Source organism: Antedon bifida, chromosome 10 (genome assembly GCF_963402885.1).
Source record: "Antedon bifida chromosome 10, ecAntBifi1.1, whole genome shotgun sequence".
Taxonomy (NCBI): domain Eukaryota; kingdom Metazoa; phylum Echinodermata; class Crinoidea; order Comatulida; family Antedonidae; genus Antedon; species Antedon bifida.
In genome coordinates this window covers 14,806,129-14,827,267 of record NC_136235.1, presented here as the reverse complement: position 1 = coordinate 14,827,267, position 21,139 = coordinate 14,806,129, and the positions used below count along the sequence as shown (strand labels likewise).

At 32.3% G+C, this 21,139-nt stretch overlaps 1 protein-coding gene and 1 non-coding gene across 2 annotated transcripts in view; one reads left to right on the top strand and one right to left on the bottom strand.

Annotated features, from left to right (window-relative positions):
* LOC144853698 (synaptotagmin-11-like) overlaps positions 1-21,139 on the top strand; it is a 31,909-nt gene that overhangs the window by 9,066 nt on the left and 1,704 nt on the right. The window contains exons 2-3 of the mRNA XM_078711477.1: positions 17,283-18,118; positions 20,571-20,697. Of these exons, the coding sequence (XP_078567603.1) occupies positions 17,283-18,118; positions 20,571-20,697 (963 nt within the window). The remainder of the gene's footprint in view (positions 1-17,282; positions 18,119-20,570; positions 20,698-21,139) is intronic.
* Trnat-ugu (transfer RNA threonine (anticodon UGU)) lies at positions 10,330-10,401 on the bottom strand. The gene has a single exon. It is a non-coding gene; the product is annotated as a tRNA-Thr (tRNA).

Here is a 21,139-nt window from a genome sequence, read left to right as displayed (position 1 = left end):
TCTATCTAGAATCTATCTGGACATACGGGTCTACTAATTCACAAAGAAAACTAACGATGGATGACCAATCAAATCTATTCCTTCATAACAGCTTGCGACGCGCTGCATTAAAGTTAATTAACCATTTATTGAATAACCATTAATCCATTTGGTTCTAAGTAATATCAATTATTCTGAAAGGTTCATGTTATTCATCGTTTGCGAATTAGGATATTAAAGGGTAAAATAATCTTGTTGAATTATATAGATAAATAATTAAAACGTTTTAAGCTGCTACCGTCAATATATATCTTAATTGAAAGTAGACAGATTATCAAAAGTCGCATGCGTAATACATCACATCAAAAGTTGAAATCTGTATAATAGATCTATCTATCTATCTATGTAAGTTTTATATCGCGCCCTACAAAGACTAACAATACTAGGATTAATAAGTAAAAAGAAAAGTGTTTAAGGTGACGTTATAATATATATTGCTTTGTCTTCTTTCCTATGTTGGAAGACTATTGAAATCACATGCAATTAAAGAAAATAGTCCTCTAACAAAAGAGGCATTTCAGCCTGCAGATGACAGCATAATTAACCGAATTACAATACGTCGTTCATCGTACCAATGAGAACGCATTTGGTATGTTGTTTTTCTGCGGCATAAACGTAAACTACATCGCACCGAGAAATTAAATACATTACTCTTACTATTCCTTAGATGAAGCCGTCATTTTGAATAAAAAGCGAATTGTAAGAGAAGAAAGAGAACAACAAATCTATGTTTATTGTTTATACACGAAATTTGATTATTCCATCTAGACTTACAAAAGCTCGTTTATCTGTAAACCACCAAGGCCCTATCCAATGGAACAAGCTTAGTATAAAATAAAACAATCATTTAAAAAAAAATTAAAGAAATATCTTTTACTTAAATATTAAGCATTTCATGTTTATTATTATATTATTACTGATGCTTCATTATTCTCACTTGTTATTTTTTGGCCAAATGAGACAAATGTACTTCTAGGTTGGTCGTCATTTTTCTGCTCTATATTATTATGAAATACATGTTTGTTGAATTTGAATTTAAAGATACTATGATAATAGCAGCATTTCAACACATTTGTCTAACGGAAAATAAAAAGCTGAATTGATGTAGAAATTCCTTCAAAATTTATGTCTGCACATAATCTTTATTTTGCGTCCGTGTTCTCGCGATATAAATGTAACAAACTTGTTTGTGCAATGATTTACAATGCGACTCTGGCTGCATAAAGTTTGATCCCATAACAATTACTAGTAAGTTCGTTTCCATTTACACAATATCGTAATGTTTGTGTTTGTTGAAACAACGATTACTGGAGATCAGCTATTCAGAAATACCTAGGAGCGGATAATTAGATTTCTAGTTTGTAAACAGCACGCCGGCAATTTTAGAGTTGTTACTCCTGCTCGTGTCCAATATATTTATTTTTAATTGAAGTGTTCTCGAAAATGCATAATGTCGGTCGATTGGTCGGTCAGTTGGTCGGTCGGTAAATACTAACTCAAACTTGAGCACGCGACTGCAGCCATGTATAAGGCCTTGTTCGAGATCCTTGTAACCGTATAATTTAAAGCTATGTCTATACTATCAAACTCTATATGACAAAAAGATGTGATGTGCCCTTAATTATGGACATAATGATGTCATATCACTACCATATTTGGGCATATCACTACCATATTTGGTCACATCACACTTTTTGTGTCACACTGACACCACGCAATGTTTTTTAAGGTGAATAATTGCTTTTTTGGAGACTTATTCGTGTTTATTGATAGCTTGATTTTAAATTAACTATATATAGATAGATAATTACCAAATAAACATAGATATGGTATGAGTAGCAAATGGGCACTTGGAGTGTTGAAATAATACTACACCCACATGCACATTTGGTTAAATGTGATTGATATGAAAAAAAAATGATAGCGATGGCCTTTAAATAACGCATCTAATTCATAAAATAAATTGCCATCTGTATTTTGGACACATACATGCAGAAATTAAACTCAGACAAAAACAATCTACCGTATTGATATTCGTAAAACAATTCCATTTGTCCTATCTCATAATCATAACACTTCTGAGAGGAAAAAAAAATCAAAATCTATAAACAAAAAACTGTTATGTGCCAGGTAGCATGCTTGAATTGGATTACCATTTTAGATTGGTATCCGAAATGTTCTTTCAAACACAAAAGATACGGTAATGGTTATGCTCTGACAAAAATAATAACTATAATGGTAACATTTTTTTTAATTTAATTCAAAGAACGAGTTTCATGAGAAAACAAAATGTTTCCGCGTGATTTGAAATCAATACGATTTAATATTACATTACATCAACCTTAACATTTAGCATTATGTGTTGTATCTATTTTGTGACTGATTTAGTGATTTAACAGTGTCATGGCATATCGGTGACGTAATCAACAGAACCCAAGGCTAGTGTTCCTATATTATACATTTAGACTAATTTAATCAAACAACAACGTGTTTTATATGTGCATTTAGTATGTATTGATTTTACAAATTACTGCCGCGGATCAAAAGTTTCAAGTTTCGCTTTGGCGGTATTTTCGAATCGGTTGGTATTGTGCGTTAAACTGTAAAATCTAATTTGCATACCATGATCTCCCCTTATTATATAATGGTTGTAGTACGGGAGAAGATATGCTTGTTTCACGAAAGAAAGATGTAAACATTTTGTTGTGTTAAGATTGATATGGGGCTTACGTTGTAAGTAGATATTTAAACTATTCTACCATGACATTGCTGTTGCATGTAATATAATAGCGATAATATTATTGTATCGAATGAACTTACCATGTTAAAGTATAATGTAACATGTTATATTGTATCCATATATAGTTGGTGACGTAATGGTTGTAGTGTGATTTCGGTTTAAAGTTTGTAACTCAATTCAGTTTTTTTCCTCTTTTAATGTAGACATTATGTATATTCATTTAATTCATTCATCTTTTTATTTCGGAATACCATGATGAAATAATATATCCATAGCAAAAAAAGAAGCTTAATCTAAAAAATAATTGTACAGATAAAAAAAAATGAGGTTGTACAGAATAACAGACAAAATATATAAATATATAAAGTCAATGCAACAAGGCATTCTACTTTATATGTATTCTTTACAAATTAATGGCCATGATCAAGGAATTACTACTTGCGTTCACATGATTTTTTAAACTAAAAACAGATGGAACGTCATTTTAAAACAAACAACATGCTAGCACTACAGTTTCTAGGCTGCTTCAGCAGCAAACGCGAGGCATTGTTAAAGAATACTTTCAATGATCTCAAAGCGCTCTTATTGTATCTACACCATAAGGTGAACAGTACATGCTGACACACACAGTCATAGTAGAACATTTAACAAACTTTATACTTAGATAGTTGGCCCTAATACACATATTGATGTTTGACGTTTGGTGTCACTTTCATCTCTCAGATTGTTACTGATCACATGACCAAGTTAGGTTATGGAATTATCAACGTTTAGACGTGCCCAATTCAAGGTATATATACGCATACATATACGGTATAATGAAGTAGATAAGTAAATAATATTATTTGTGGAAATCAACATGATCCTATCATTTCTGCATCCATTTATCATCAAAGCGGGCCTCACACGACCAAAGCAATAGAAGATTCTTAAACTGAACCACAACATTACCAATGCAAAATGTATACCATCATGTCCACGAATTATACTGCAACGTTTTATGAGTAATTCAATATTATGTTATAAATATGTCGGACGTTAACATTTACTGGTTGTCATCTAAGCATTTAAAATATTTGTTATGTAAATGTAAATACTTTATATTAAAATTAGAAAATTTTACATGATGTATATTATATATGATGTGCTTATTACAGGTTACTATCGTTTTAGTTTCAAATAAATATCATTTTACTGAAGGAGTAACAAAGAAATTATGTCTGGTATCGTTTTCCAGTTCAGTTTAATTGTCGTAGGTTGTTTTTTTAATTCCGTGATATATTTTTAAAGTTGCCATGACACTCTGATACTCTGTTAATTTACCTGAAATTAATACTAATAATATTTCCGAGATGGCAATTATTATAACAGTATTTTTTATTGCCTTTATGATAGTATACACTAGCATTAATACAAACCAATTATTATAGATTAGGGAATTCTTCTAAATATTATTTCTTCATTTTGTTGCTACAAAACAAGTGCATATGCCTACTCCTACGTACAGTATAGTATCAAAACAAGTACTTTTTTTTGTTTTTGTTTGTTTTTTTTTTGTTTTTTGTTTTTTTTGTGCAATTTAATTCATTATATTGATAATTATAGTCTAGACAGTGGGCTAATAATTAATTATTATTATTATTAGTATCGTCTTTATTGGAAAATAATATTCAAATGGAAGATAAGCACGTTAACCACCAAGCTACATCTCATTGCAATGTCCTTTTCACTTTTATTTTATAATATGCAAATGTTTTATTATGATGGATGAATAAACTTTAATTGAACTTCCTTAAAAAATAAGAAGAAATAACAAGCGCATGTTTCTAAGCTTAGCAGTCAGTAGAGCAATTTAGAATTATCGATTACATTCGCTTTATATTTAAGATAAATGTATACTTCTATCAGCTGTGTGGTGGAAAATCGGCAGTCACAAGAATTTTAAGTTACGTTGGTACTAAAATGCAAAAAAACGCTACAGTACGCAAGCTATAAATACAAAATTGAGAAGAAGGTTTGATTGCACTGCGATATCTGTCAAAAGCAATCGGAAATTCTAACGAGAACAAAACTAATGAAATCCTGTTACCGTAGGGCCCCCTTCAATAAATGCCAGATTTTTGTAGCCAAATAATAAATGCAAGCACATAATAATGTCAATTTGCAACAAAAGTAGTACGGTCGACGGCGGACCAACTTTAAACAAAAACAAGACACAAAATAACTGAATTGACTGTAGATCAAAGTTAAGATCAACGAGTTAATGCATCAAACAATAATTAGTTCTAAACTAATCAGCAAAAATAATAACTCTCAATGTCTCTAGCAATTCTGGTATATTTTTCGATGATTATTAGACCTATACAATACATGTAAATAGAGAAATTCCGTGTTATCAAAATAAATGGTAAAATACGAGGTTAGAATAGTATCTTCGGGTTTTACCATTTGTTTAATGAAAAGAAATGTCTATAATATTTATTTATCCTTACAAACCAGATGAAAATTTACAAAAGTATCTCTAAACGTATCTTATTTAGAGAAAGCTAAGACTATTACAGTATGATACTTTTTATTTCTTTCTGTGGAAATTTACTTTCATTTTTGAAAGTCTAGCTTTTTTATATTTATCTAGTATTCTAATTGAGGTCCATCCATACCATTGTTGTTTTTACAAATATTGTTTTAACAAGATGTTTACATGTCCTATTGAGAACAAACACACAATTCCAAAGAAAAAACAACATCTCAGAACGAATCATTTACTGTAATCTGATAAAATGCCTAAAAATAACATCTGAAATTCGACGAATTGAGCTTAAAGAAAACATTAATATTCTTGTTGCAGTGTTTTCAATCCATCACACGTTATTGTTGTTTCACCAGAAGTAAAGGCGTCAATAATGAGCGGATTTATGTCTTGTGATTTCAAAGTGGTAGGTGGGACAAAATAATTAATATTGGTCAGATGTTTGCCCACTCTGACGTAGTACATTGAGAATACAAGCGAAAAAATTAAATAATTCCCAATGCACTTTGTATTAAGTACACATTACGTCAGAGTAGGGCAAACATATGACCAATTACTTAACACCCTGCCGCAAAGCTACTCCGCATTAGTTACAAACAATAATTAATAATAATTGTTATTACAAAATGGAAAGACAAGCCTTTTTAATGAAAGCAAAGCCGATAAATTTAACAAAAATGGCAATTGAATTAATAATTCTTGTCGAAAAAAAAATTAGCGAAACTAACCTGCTCGAGCTGACAGTGTTGCTGTCCTGCTTGGACAGCTTCTTACGAATTCATAATATCCAAAACCAGATGAACATTGTAATTTTTTCAGACAATTATTTCTTATTATAACTGGAGGTCCAGTGTACACAGTTGCTCGGGTGCAGTTCAAGAAACTCAGTGCATGTTTTTGAAGAGTAGATGGTTACCAACCCTACTGTATTGGGACATGCCGTGTGTCCATTTCGATCCAAGTCGGCCACATGTCAAGTCACCTAAAGTCAAGTCATCCCCAGGTCAACACGGACTTAAATCAACTCGAAAACAAAAATACGAATTTCAGATTGAGAATGTATTATCAAAAAAACAATAACAATATACCTTTAACAAATAATACAGTAGACATTTTTACATTGTACTTCTTGGGAAGATAGACATATTTTACATTGTACTTCTTGGGAAGATAGACATATTTTACATTGTACTTCCTGGGAAGATAGACATATTTTACATTGTACTTCCTGGGAAGGTAGACATATTTTACATTGTACTTCCTGGGAAGATAGACATATTTTACATTGTACTTCCTGGGAAGATAGACATATTTTACATTGTACTTCCTGGGAAGATAGACATATTTTACATTGTACTTCCTGGGAAGGTAGACATATTTTACATTGTACTTCCTGGGAAGGTAGACATATTTTACATTGTACTTCCTGGGAAGATAGACATATTTGATATTGTACTTCCTGGGAAGATAGACATATTTGATATTGTACTTCCTGGGAAGAATAAAGTTACAATTGTAATTTCACTTTTTCATTGTAAGCATTTAGGAATAACAATCTAATTAATTGATTATATTATTATTGTGAGCATTCATAATAGCCACTATGTAAGTCAGTGACAGGATCACAATCTAATGAATAATCTTTGCACAAGGTCAATGAAGGATTATAATATATCATGAAATTTGAATACCATTATCGTCTTTATATAATTATGTGTTCATGGTAAAATGAAAACATTCGTGTCCTTTAAAAAACAAGGTCAACAGCCATAAGTCGCGTGCTAAAACGCATAGTGATACCGGACCGACAGACAGACCGACAGACCGACCGACCGACATAGTGAACTATAGAGTCGCGGCCTTATTAGTTTTATAGAAAACTACAAAAAGAAATTATTGAGTTTCTTTGTAGTACTAAACACAAAATTGATGATGCTACCAATTTATTTTAAATTTAATGTATTTTTAAAAATATTGCAAATTATTTTGAGAACACAAGGTGAACCGACCCTTTTCGTACAGCGAATTATTTAATTACGGTAAGATCAACATGTTTGGAGATAAGAAGCGATGGAACGATACTTCAGTCTGCTATAGATTTGTAAAAGTCATTTCATTTGAAGACAGATTAATGAATTCACTGAGTGGTAAACGAGAGATCTAAGCGGAAGGATGTCTTTTAATGCTCTCTTAGGCCATCTTCTAAGTCCTCTTACTATGTTAAGTTTGATTGCAATCACGACGGCTTGAAAATAATAGATTGCAGTAATATAAATAAATATTCAAAATTCAGCAATAATTGTCATCTTTGTCACTCCTTACTAAGGGACCATGTCAAAACTTATAATTTATTTATATTATATTATTATTATATAGCAGTAATAACTAAATTAGCAGTTACTGCAGTAACTACATCTTGTTTACTCTTTAACTTGTTTATATAGCAGCATTTCATTTAGGCATATTGCTCATTTCTTTCATCTATATTGAAAGAAAATGTAGTACTGCGGTTGTAACTAATTCCTAACATGTTCATTTTTCATAGTCATAGTTATCATAATCATCATAATCATCATAATCATCATCACCATCATCATCATAACCATCATCATCATAACCATCATCATAATCATCATCATAACCATCATCACCAGCATCATCATAACCATCATCATCATAACCATCATCATAACCATCATCACCAGCATCATCATAACAATCATCACCATCATCATCATAACCATCATCATCATAATAATAATAATCATCATAACCATCATCATCATCATAATCATCATCATCATCACAATAATCATCAAACCATCATCATCATAATCATCATAACCATCATCACCATCACCACCATCATCATAACCATCATCATCATCATCATAATAATCATCATAACCATCATCATCATCATCACAATAATCATCAAACCATCATCATCAAACCATCATTTTTACAATTTTTAAATATGTTTTGTACCATAGTAGATAATAATACAAAGTGATAAATATTTAAATAAATGAATACAAGTGACTTGATTAATTAAATAAATTGCATGCCATATACAGTGTTGAAAATCGGTTTGTCGACATTGTTTTCTGTGTCAGTCTAGCCCTTCCTGATCTGCTAATAATAATATCTGAGTGTAATGGGTGGGTTAAGTCTTGTATAACTTTGCTGGCCTTTTTTCTTTTTTCATATGGTAAGTAGGCTACGTGATTTAATGTCAACTACTCTATTGTTTTTTCAAAATGATTTAGTTTCGTATTGCTCTTGTTTAGATTGAATTCATCTATTATTCTGTGACATTCTTTCTTTATATCATTACTTTTATTTCTTTGAATAAGTGTATGTGCACATTACTTCCGTCAATCCACCGTGACATTGTTTGGGTAATCAACTTAACGGCATTATACTTATACCATGGAGCTATAAATAGCTCCATGCTTATACTGGATAGCAAGTTCAATCACATGTATAGAAAACTTGTATTTGTTATGTCAGAAGTAGTTAATCACTTCGTTAAAATCTAAGCTACTGACGTCACTAAATCCATGACATTTGTTCATGTTATTCGAATACTAGCTATACAAATCCACTGTTTTTATTTGGTGCGTTCATACTGCTGCAGATTATGTATTTTTACAATTATTTAGATCTGATAATGGAATTGCCATTAGCTTCAGCCACCTGCTTGTCTGCTAAATTTAGCACGCTTTGATGTATTGTTACTGAAAGAATAGTTTGCGATACATTGTCGTTTAGATAGATATTTTTGTGCGTTTCAATTGAAAATCTCACTAAAGCTTGGTTCCCCTTAAGCTTGGTTCCCACTAGCGACGCAACGCAAGGACGTAACGCAACGCAAGTGAATTGACCAATCACAAGTGATGGCTTATTCGCTTGTGATTGCTAACTGTCTATAACTTCGCTTGTCATTGGTTAAAACGCTTACGTTGCGTTTACGTCATTGCGTTACGTTCTAGTGGGAACCAAGCTTTAGGACGCAACGTAAGGACGTAAGCGCAACGCAAATACTTTACCTATCACGACGCGATGGATTATCCGAACTGTTGCTTGCGATTGGTCAAATTACTTGCGTAGCGCTTACGTCCATGTGTTGCGTTAAATACTTTTTATACAGCCACACTCATTTCTAGGTGACTTGCGGTAGTCAGTTAGATTCTATCTACTTACATCTGCAGAATTGGGTAACTTGCGGCGACTCAATTGCTTCCTTGCGTTGCGTTCAACTTGGAACCAAGCAAGATTGGTATTAATCTTACAACACAAAGAGCTTCTCTTTCTTCTTTCCTGATATTCTATAATAAAGACTAGTAATTTGAAAGCACTAACATTAATAATGTTTCATTTTATTTATGTGTCAGTCATAGTGTACTGAAAATATTCGTGTCATATTTAAATTCACTGAATGATTTAAGAGCTAGTTTCCATAAAGTTTACCTGTTCATATGGGCTTTAATGTAAAGAAAATCTCTGTTTCTTCCCTAATCAAGAAAGAGATTGCATTTTAATGATTTCTGAGTTTTAATGTCCCTATAGTATATTTTAGTACGTGCTGATTATTGTCAGAAAGGTTGCTTGCATGGAGTTTGAAACCTTTTAAATGCATTTTATAGTTCATACTCTTTGATAGAAAATGTGTGGGAGCGATAACATATCTTATTTTATATACAATACCCTTTAGGAACCTTTAATACTTAATTAGGCATAAATGTAAAGTAAGTGGGCATATTCAGTCAGTGGGCTTTTAATGATTCTGTCTGAATTATATTATGCTGAATATCACAGTAATATATATATATATATATATATATATATATATATATATATATATATAAATCAATGATGTTGCGTAGCACTGTGTAAATTATATATAAATCATACTGTAAATTATAGAAACAGTGCTCATATTCGGAACATGATCTCATAATCGCGTCGAGCATAGCTCATTGGCGAAAGTTCCGTATTTTTTAGTTGTATGAAAAAATGTCTCTGGCGGGATTCGAACCTGCAACCTCTCGCTTACAGGGCGAGTATCATACCACTAGACCACAGAGCCATGTATGGTATTATCACAGATACTCGCCCTGTAAGCGAGAGGTTGCAGGTTCGAATCCCGCCAGAGACATTTTTTCATACAACTAAAAAATACGGAACTTTCGCCAATGAGCTATGCTCGACGCGATTATGAGATCATGTTCCGAATATGAGCACTGTTTCTATAATTTACAGTATGATTTATATATATATATATATATATATATATATATATATATATATATATATATATATATAAACACAAGAGGCAAAGAACATTAATTCTAAACCGCCCGGTGATATACTGAAATTTAATTAATTAATTTGAAACGATAAAGATAAAGGAAATATATATATATATATATATTTCATTGATTTTATAGTTTCTACTTTACATTAGCATTTCGATATTGTAAATATTCAATGTGCGTATTGTAGTATTTTTTTTCTTCTCTTTTGTGGCGCAAACACATTCATATTATCTCATGTCATTACATAAAATCATATTATTTAAACATTTTTGGTAATTCTAAATGTCGTTACAATTCATCAGTAACAATTTTACATTTTTGAATTCCGTATTACCTCCTTTTTTTTTAATTAATTTCTTATATTTTTCTATACACTAGACAATGATCATCATTTTCATCTATTTCGTTTTAAAATATTTTACACATAAAGATTTTGTGAGTTTTTCATGCGTATTGTAGTAATTGACAGATCACCCGAGTATCGGTACTGCATGCCACTACTATCTAGAATATCCGTATGTTTCACATGTATCTCCAACTCTCAAACCCAATGGACTTAATGTATCTTTTAAATCATTTAGGAATTGAGTTCTATCTTGTCTATCTGATTGACATGAGTTATTATTATGTAATACCTTTTGTTTGTCAATGCTTTTGTCTATTTGTTATTTGCTTGTTCATTGTTACGCCCATATAGCCCATAATATAGACTCCTTTGTTTTCTAGTGTACCCTTTTTCTATATGTATTCGTCTTTTACCAATATTCTATCAGTACCTGATGATGACCTATGGTCGAAAGTACTCGTATAATAAATATTTTATTTTGAGGCAGAAACAAGAAATTTGTCTGTTTTAATTTTATACATGATCCTGCCTATGCAGCACCTATTTCTTTCCTGGTATCTCCTAGTATAAAATAGCTTAGGCCCTAACCTAACCTTACACGATGCAGGCACCGCATGTGATACAAATTAGATGATGTATTACCAAATAGTCTTATGATACTGGGTAAATATTGTAGTAAGTGGAAATACAACATTGAGAGACGAATAGGTCAAATCCTGATGCTAATGCTATCAACAACCTTCCTTGCAGCCAAAAATAGAACACAAATGTAAGCCTTGATATTCATTTATATAATTATAAAATTTGCATACAAAATACAGTACCTGAACGTTGTAGGCATTGTTCGCCGATTTTATTTGATGTACTAACCCATGTCGTTGTTAGAACGGCGTGTGGCGCAGGGTATTGGACGTTCGACTACTGATCGTGAGATCGAGGTTCGAATCCAACTCTCGCCGCATTGCTTGTATTCATAGTCAAGATACTTTACTTACGTTTGCCTCTCTCCACCCAGGTGTATAAATGGGAACCCGGTTTAATCAAGACACAAATTTGCGCTAATTACTAGCTACATTATGTTATTATGTTTCCATACGTGTGTGATCCAAAACAATGACTGGGGTAATAATGTTCAGCGCTTAGAGGTTTCAAAACATTAGGCGCTATATAAATCCAGTATATTATTATTATCTCTCAATATAATTTTTGGAATTAATTATAATTAAACTTGATTAGTATTTTTTGGAGAATGTTGATGAATGTTTAAAGTTTATTCTCAAATTGATGTTGACATTTTTCATCGGAACATGAAGAAATAAATCTTCAAAACTACTACGGCGCTACAATGTATTGCGCCACCTATCGTTAAAGTGTTTTACATCACTTTGATAATCAAATTCAATATTCATAATGAATCTGATTGCAATCTTATATTCATTGGTTTTTTTCTGGTACATAGAGACCTACGTAAGATTATTAAGTTTCTATTAACTCCAGGCCATTTCACTATTAATATTCATTAAAGTATAGCTAATTATCTCTCTGTCTCATTTCAATCCACCACAGAGTACAACGTCTGCCAAGTTGTACAGCATTTTGGAGGAAGCAGGGTGTAGAATAACACATTTGATATAAATGATGCCGAGTAATTGTTATGTGATGGACATTTAGAACAATGTAATGCATACAAAATTCAGTCTTACCAGGGAAGAGTAGGCCTACACTCCTTCCAGGTCTTGCACAATTAGGATATTATTGACAAATGATACAAATATTGCATAATAAGTAAATCGTGACTCTTGGTCTACAACTCAGATGAGAGATCTGAGATACGATGCCAGTTTAAAAAATAAATGCATTACTGTATCACTTAAATCTGTAAGCATAGCATTTTGCGCAGTCTACTATTAATAAATTTCATGAAACGTAACTATTGACTTACGCTATAAATAAATTTGGAATTTAGGTTATAAAAGATTTTATCGGTAGATTAGCCGGTTGTTTTGTCGGCTGGTTGGGTGGTTCAATGTCCACTTTGTTGGTCATTCAACGAGTTGGAATATTATGTATTCTTATTTCGGTTGATTGACGAATTCTTGCCAGTCCATTTTCCGAGGAGGTCCCTCTGATTTACAACTAAGTCTAAATTAAGTTAAAATAATACGTGTGTCTGTCAGATGATAATGTTCCAAATCGCCGATTAGTATAGTGTGATGGTACAAATAATTTGGTTAATATGAAATTCTATTTTCACGAGGCGACAGCCGATTAAAAATAGAATTTTATATTTTACCAAATGAAATTATTTGTTGCATGAATACAAAACATTTATTAATTGTTTTATACATGTCAACAACCGAAACATATATTGCTAGGCCTAGTATGTTAGGCTTAGGGTAGAGGCAGAATACGAAAAAATCGCCAGGCAACTGATTCCACTTCTTTTAAACGTGTTTTTTTTTACCTTGGAATACGAATTTAAATTACTTAAATGTATTTGATAATATATTCTATCTTGAACTTTAACTTAAACTAATTATTTCCATTAATTAATCAAAATCATACAGACTATATCTCAAGCTAATTTAGGTGCCTTTTTGGTCTAAATTCGCTCTACAAATTAATGGTACTATACTAAATTGAGTGTTATTTCTACAAATGATAAACAGGTGGCGCTGTTGAATCACAGTTTGCCTTTTTTCCGTTCGCCAGGTGATTTTTTTTTTAACAAAAAATAAAAAAGTACACGATCGTTTAATACTATACAAATAATGAATGACAGGAATCTATTTAGATGTTATATAAAACAAATAATGAATGTTTATATTCGTGTAATGGTACAAATAATGGCATGAGGTGAATGATGAAAGGTTATATATCAACGAGGCAACGCCGAGTTGATATTTAACCTTTCATCATTCACCAAATGATGAAAAAAGTGGAATTCACTAAATAGATTCCTGTCATTTGAATCAAATAAAAGGTAGCCCTAGCCAAGGCCTACAATTCATTCAAATTGATTAAAACTGTAACATTTGGTTTTTAATAATATTATATTAAATGTTATATTTATTTGGATTTTATAAACACACCTACACCTTAATTATGTCAATAAACGACCAAATAATCCTAGGCTTAGCAAGGCTAAAACGCCTAGGCTAAGCCTAGCCTAATACTAACAGACATAGGCCTACTAGGCTAGACCTAGTACTAGCTTGGCTGAAAGGCAAACTTCGACAGACAATTGAAACTTATCTAGGCTAATTATGGTTTTTCCAACGATTCCACGTCTTGTAGGGATGTCCCCATTAGTTAATCAAAATCCTAAAAACGATCTAAAGCTAAATGTAAATGCCTTTTTGAATAAAATTAGTACATATATATCTCCAAATCGTACACAAAAATCTGCTGCTGCATATAGTGGTGTTTACAAAAAAAAGGGGGCAAGACAACAGGTGGCGCTGTTGTATTTCACAGTAATTTTTAGACTAGATTTTTTTTTCATCCCCGAAACGTTTTTTTTTTCCGTACACACAAATTTTTAAAAAGTACTATTAAACGATCGTTTAATAGTGCGTACTATTGCACGCCATGTGACCCACAATCGTCCAATCAAATGACAGGAATTTATTTAGGTGTTATATAATATATAATAATGAATGCTTATGAGTGTAATGATATAAATAATGTCACAAGAAATGAAAGATGACAGTTTATATTTGACCTTTATTTGTTATTATGTCAATTGACGTGACTATCCCAACCGAAATGTTTGGTCGAGTGGTAAAGGGTTTACTCTATGACACTGGAACCCTGGGTTCGAGGTCTATCAATAGCGTGTTTTTTTAAATAGTTGAGAGAGATTATTTAGAGGGTTAGGTTAAGTACATTTAGGAAGGTAATCTCTTCTAGGCAAATGTGACCTAGGAAGAAGAGATTACCATAAAATAACGCCATGCGACCACAATCATCCAATCAAATGGCACTAAATATAATATGTGTTTGTTATAGGCCTAACATTGTATTTTTATTTTTTAATAATCATAATCACTTGACAAAAGTATTGCAATTCGTTAAAATTGAACAGTTTTAATAGATTAATTCAGCCAAAACTTCAAATTGATGACCGAATTAAATAAATCAATAGACTAAACGTTTGATAGGCTGTCGACAACGTAGAGATATACAGCAAATGCAGAATTATTCAATACCTCATAATTGTTATGCATTAAAATCGCTGCACGAAAATAATTATGACCTATCTCTCGTCATTTCTGAGTTCGTTGCCTTCAAGTCTCAATGAAAGTAACATGCTCGAGTCTAAGCTGTATATTTTATACATTTTATATGCAGCGTTTTTGAGTTATTCTATACTATACGTTGGAATTGCATTTCTATCGTACGTTACTTTACGTGGTTTATGCTGCAGTATTAATGGCAACCGCATCCAGTTTTAATGTTCACGCGTGGTGGAACGTCTAATCTCAATGAATAGTTTGGCAGCATAAAAGGTAACTGTTTTTAAAAGTATTAATTTTCAGTTATTTCCCCTAAATGTCAATCTCTATGACGCAATTTGTCAACAGTAGCTGATGAAAAACAATTTACATTGTGATGTGCAGCAATATAGGAACTTAAATGTTTACATTTCCACGTTAGAAAATCACCGCATACACGGAACTTTAGATTATCGTTTCTCTCATATTTACAACATTTTAAAACTCTTCAACACTGTATAAACGGTGATTTTTATATCGGAATAGTACATTAATATCTTCTTATTACGGTACCATTTCATTAGCTGGCTCATTTGTGTTACAGCGTACAGTACAGCTGCTCCTCCTGTGATTTTTTCATTTGTATATGTTGTATTGTATGATATTGTATAATCTATTGTTACTACTCTATGACAAATACCTCTAGATTTGTATAAGCCAACGTAGAAGTAGATTGTAGATTAATAATAGGTATATCATGTCGCTTCAAACAATTTTATTTTTAAAATTACTTAAATCACTGTTGTACATAACGTACTTGTTATGTTGCGTGAGTTAGGTATTTCTCTCATGCAAATGACATATGTAATCAATGTAAAAGTGCAATATATCGGATCTTAGTGGGGTACACATGATTATTCTATTAATATAACCGATGCTTCATAAGAGAGTGTAATATATATAACTATGGGAGCTGGCATATACATGGCGAACGTCGACCATCTAGACTACAAAAATGTTGTTACAGTTCGATCGAAGATCAGTTCCCCAGTCCTTTGTAAATTGTTGTTTTGTGATATGGAATACAAACAGGACTAAAACGACGAACCTTATAAGCTCAATAAACCCAACAGTGATAAACCCAATATTGAAATAGTCTAAAGCGCTGTTATATTGGTATAATTAAACAAACAAAAATGTAATATATTAAAAATCACACTCATGTTTGAAACGTGCATTATATTTTGTATCAGATGATCTTCGCACAAAATAATCATAATATTTAATGCTTAATTAAAGTACCTGAGCTACAAGACTCTAATACTCTTTAGAATGCTTTATCAACAAGTATTTTAATACCTCATTTACATTAAATAGTATTCATATTAAATTGTATGTAACCTATACGTTTATATTACTACTTTGTGCAATGTAATCGATCTTGTATTTCTTTCGTATTGGCCATTTCAGGTGATTAAATATACTTACTGTATAAATAACACATATTTATTCGTAGTCAATGTGTGGAAACATGTAAATGTAAATGACTTGGTAAACACTTATACTGTGTATATTCACTATATTCTCGGTACTGTATCTATTTAGCAAAGATGCTTTCAGCTTATTGATTATTACAATGTTATGTGACACGCATTACACTGATTACATAGATTGATTGAACATTCCAAAGCTATCGTTAAATCAACTCGTGTGCATTTGTCTCTTCTTCCAACATCTCTCTAGAAAATATTATTTACTCAGACGCTGTACACACTATACAGCATGTATGTAAATCGACGTCTTATAGATAATTGCCTACTTTTCATATTCTGTAAACCTCAGGGTTATAAGCAATTGTATATGTAAATCAGTCCATTATGCATAGGAAAACAACGATTGGCTTGTAACATCTCTCCTCTTAATTAGAATCTTTGCCAATTTAAAATAACGCTGTGATTTTGACTTACGGTCACTCCCCACTGGCGCTGACGTATGATATTTAGGTCTAAATATCTTGTGTTAATTAGTTTATTCCGAACATGATTCGTTATATTGACTTAACTTGATTTGCTTTTTTTTTTTTTCGCAGTGTCATCTACAGTTTTGGTGGGAATTTTTGCAGCTTCGTTTACAGTTTTCATATTTCTTGTGGTTGGGTTCTATCATTACTGTCGACGTCGAAAACAGTCGCCATTTCCAAGCAACTCGAATCGGTCATATGTAACGAAGAGTTATTGCGCAAAGACAAGCAGACCCCCGAGCAGTCCTGAAAGTCTATCGTCTCCAGAGTTTCCTTCTGATTACGCTCCGTCAATGTCATCACTCCATCCGTCCCAGTCATTTTCGTCACAATCTATATCATCGCTTGAACGTAAACTAACTGTTAAAAATAGGACATTCTCTGGGAGTACAGGAAGCATGATTGATCCAACGACATTGAATAAAGATTGTTATTCGGAAGATGGCTTCGAAAGTAGTTGTGCCATTGAGGAATCACCACCGTCTCCGAGACTGATAGAGCCCGGTGCGCTCGGAGAGCTCGACTTCACCGTCGAATACAACTCGGCTAGGCAGACGTTCCTTGTGACTATACACAAAGCAAGTAATCTACCTAAGCGGGATCCATTGGCATCTGGTTGTACTTCAGATCCGTACGTCAAGCTGTATCTTCTACCAGAAAAGAAGCATAAAGTAAAGACGAGGGTAATGAGAAAGACATCCGATCCCGTGTATGAAGAAACTTTCTCATTTTATAATCTGGAGTACTACCAGCTTCAAGGAATAACCCTGCATTTTGTGATCATGAGCTTCGATCGATTCTCGCGTGACCAACTTATTGGCGAGGTTGTTGTCTCCACGGCGAATGTAGACCTTGGCCAAGGTCCTGTCCACATGACAAAAGATATAACGCCTAGAAAACCAAGGGTACGTAAACTTTCTTCTGATTGATTTTTGTAATTTTGTTTGATCTTTCGTTAAATCTTTGCTATACTGCCTGCAACTTTAATCTATTTAAATTACTCAGTTTTGATATTTGTTGTTTTCCGCTTACTTATTTTTGTTATTAAGTAATCTTTTCCCACCTCCAAATGTGGAACTTTTACCACACGTCATAATGCCGAAAGAACCACCCTCCACCACCTATCCACAATGCCACACGTCGATTTTTATTATTATCACGATAAATTAATTACTATACAGTAGGCCTGGATATTATAGGCCTTATGATGATGATAACTTACTTTACTTGTCTAATAACTATAGATGGCGCCCCGACAGTGCATACATTTCCCTACATAAAACATTCTCCCTGAAAAAAAACAAATGTTTGTGTCTCTTAGTACTGGGACACTGTGGCCTGTAGTTATAAATACATATTTTGCGTGTATTATGAATGAATGAACACACGATAGAAATCCTTCTTCCTATTAAACTTCCACAATATGTATTCATGAAAAAAGTTTGCCTATCGGATGCTGTGACGTCATCATCCGATCAGCTAAATAAACAATTAAAAAAATTAAAATACCTTTCATCAAAGTGTAGATCGAGCTTCTATGTGTCCAATTTTGTTTTCAATAATATCTTTTAGCTGACAATTAAATATTGTCATCTTCATTTTTCATTGTGAAGACGTCATCATGCCAATACATTAGGATAGAAAATGGATGTTTAAGTGACGAATTAAAATATTTTCTTTTGTCAGACACTCCCGTTTCCATTCTTCATTAGGCCTACAACACTTAATTATAATCGTAATTGTGCACGTACTCATTTCAGTTTTTATCTTTTGTAAAACATTTATATTACTATTTTGCTTCTTTTTGTATGTAGGCTATGTGTTTTTAAATGTTTTTTGTTATTGTTTCTCTTTCACAATATGTTGTAAAAGATACTTATTCATTTACAGAGCAGTATTAATAACTAAATATAATAGAGCATCGATAGCATCATTTAATTAACAATTCTCTGCTGCAGTGCGTTCCTCATAATTGCAATTGCATCTGTTAGATGCAAATTCGTTTTACTAACGACAAGTTTGAATGAAAGATTGTTGTTCTGAGTCTATAACCTGACCATTATGAACTTTCAATCGTAATATAATATGATAATCCACCCACTCTTATACAGCCCACACTGTATTTTTTTTTAAACCTAACATTATCAAGATAGCAATCCTACTAGACATACCCGTTACGATGTGTTGATGAAAGGTTAAGAATAAAAACGTATTATTTTAGATTTGGAATTCTAAGATAATAGGTTGGAACGTAGTACGACTGGTACGCAACGCAAGGACGTAAGCGCAACGCATCGTGATTTGGTTTCCATTTAGGACGCAACGCAGACGTAAGCGCAATGAACGTAATTTGACCAATCACGACGTAATGTATCGTCCTAACAGTCGCTTGCGATTTGTCATGTGAATCATTTTTCATTGTTACAAATTGCCCACGTGACGTCATCTAACGTAAAAATTACATGCATATTTCAGGCGTACATGTGTGTTAATTGCCATTGCTCTCATGTCAAGTAACCAACATTATTAAAGGTAGAAATCTAAAAAACGGTCTGTAGTTATCACAAACTACCGCTAATTTATACGAACTAGATTGAGAACGGTATGAATATTTTATTTTAGAAAGATACATGATTCTCATGAATGTCAGGTTGATCTTATTGAAACACAATACAGTAAAAAGTACTGGACATTAAATGTACATTTTAGTCATCTTAGCGTCAAGAGTCATTTTGATTGATTGAAAGATGTATTTTTGTAACTTATTTTGTAACAATTATTTTCACGTCACATGTATATACCTGCAGTCTCTAGAAAACCGCGTCTATAATCCACCCGGTTTTACGCGTGTGAACACGTACTCAAATCGTTAAGATCAATCTATACATCGGCAGCTGGAAATACTTGTTTACAGACATTTTTGTTCTTCCCTGAAATTGTATTTATAACTTAATATGCAGTCGTATTCTGCATGACTGTTTTCAACTGCAATTTGAATTAAGTAAATGAATGATATGGAAAAGGTCAAAGGTTTAAGAATTCGTATTAATTTAGTAATGCAACATGTAATTGAGCATATTCTCGTATTTGTGTAGTACACAAAATAAGACAATAGTTATAAAATCAATATGAAAATATTTTTTGTCCTAGCCATGTAATTTTGGCGTGTAATTAATATTTAACAATAGTTTGTTCTGGTCTTGTAATTGACATTTAAGTTGAGGCGAAGCTTTTCTGGTAACAGGACGAGTTTTTTTCTCTTCCTGGAATTGCTGGTTAGAGCTGCATAACATAAGTTCCATTAGAATAGAACCTGCGTTTTGATGTACTCTGTTTTGTTTATATTTTTTATTTTAGGTAGCGAAGAGTCAGGGTCGTGGTGAGCTACTAGTATCCCTCGGCTATCAACCGGCACTCAATAAGCTAACTGTCGTAGTATTGAAGGCGAAAAATCTACCAAAGATGGATGTTACTGGGCTCTCTGGTACGTAGTCAATGTTTTGCAAAATACTGATAGGCTTAAGATCGTAGGAACTGTCAAACCTAACATTGATTAGAGAACTTTCTGTATTTTTTAAAAATTTTATATTTTGTTCATGCATATGCGTCATTTTAAAAAGAATACCACATGATAATCGATTATTAAAATAAATACCATTGTAATCAGATAATTCAATTGGTTCAAGTTCAAGTTTATTGTCAAATACATAGTAATTTATTCCAAGGTTTAAAAACACCATAAAAATAGTTACACGCAAATACATAAAAAAAAACAATTCAATAAGAAGATATGTAAAAATAGGAAAAGGTTAAGACAGTAAAAGCTAGACTTGATAAATTGCACTATGATTGAGTTAAGATTTTATAATACAGAACACTTATCTTTTTTTAATTGCTAATTAAATAGTCTAACTGCATGGAGGGAA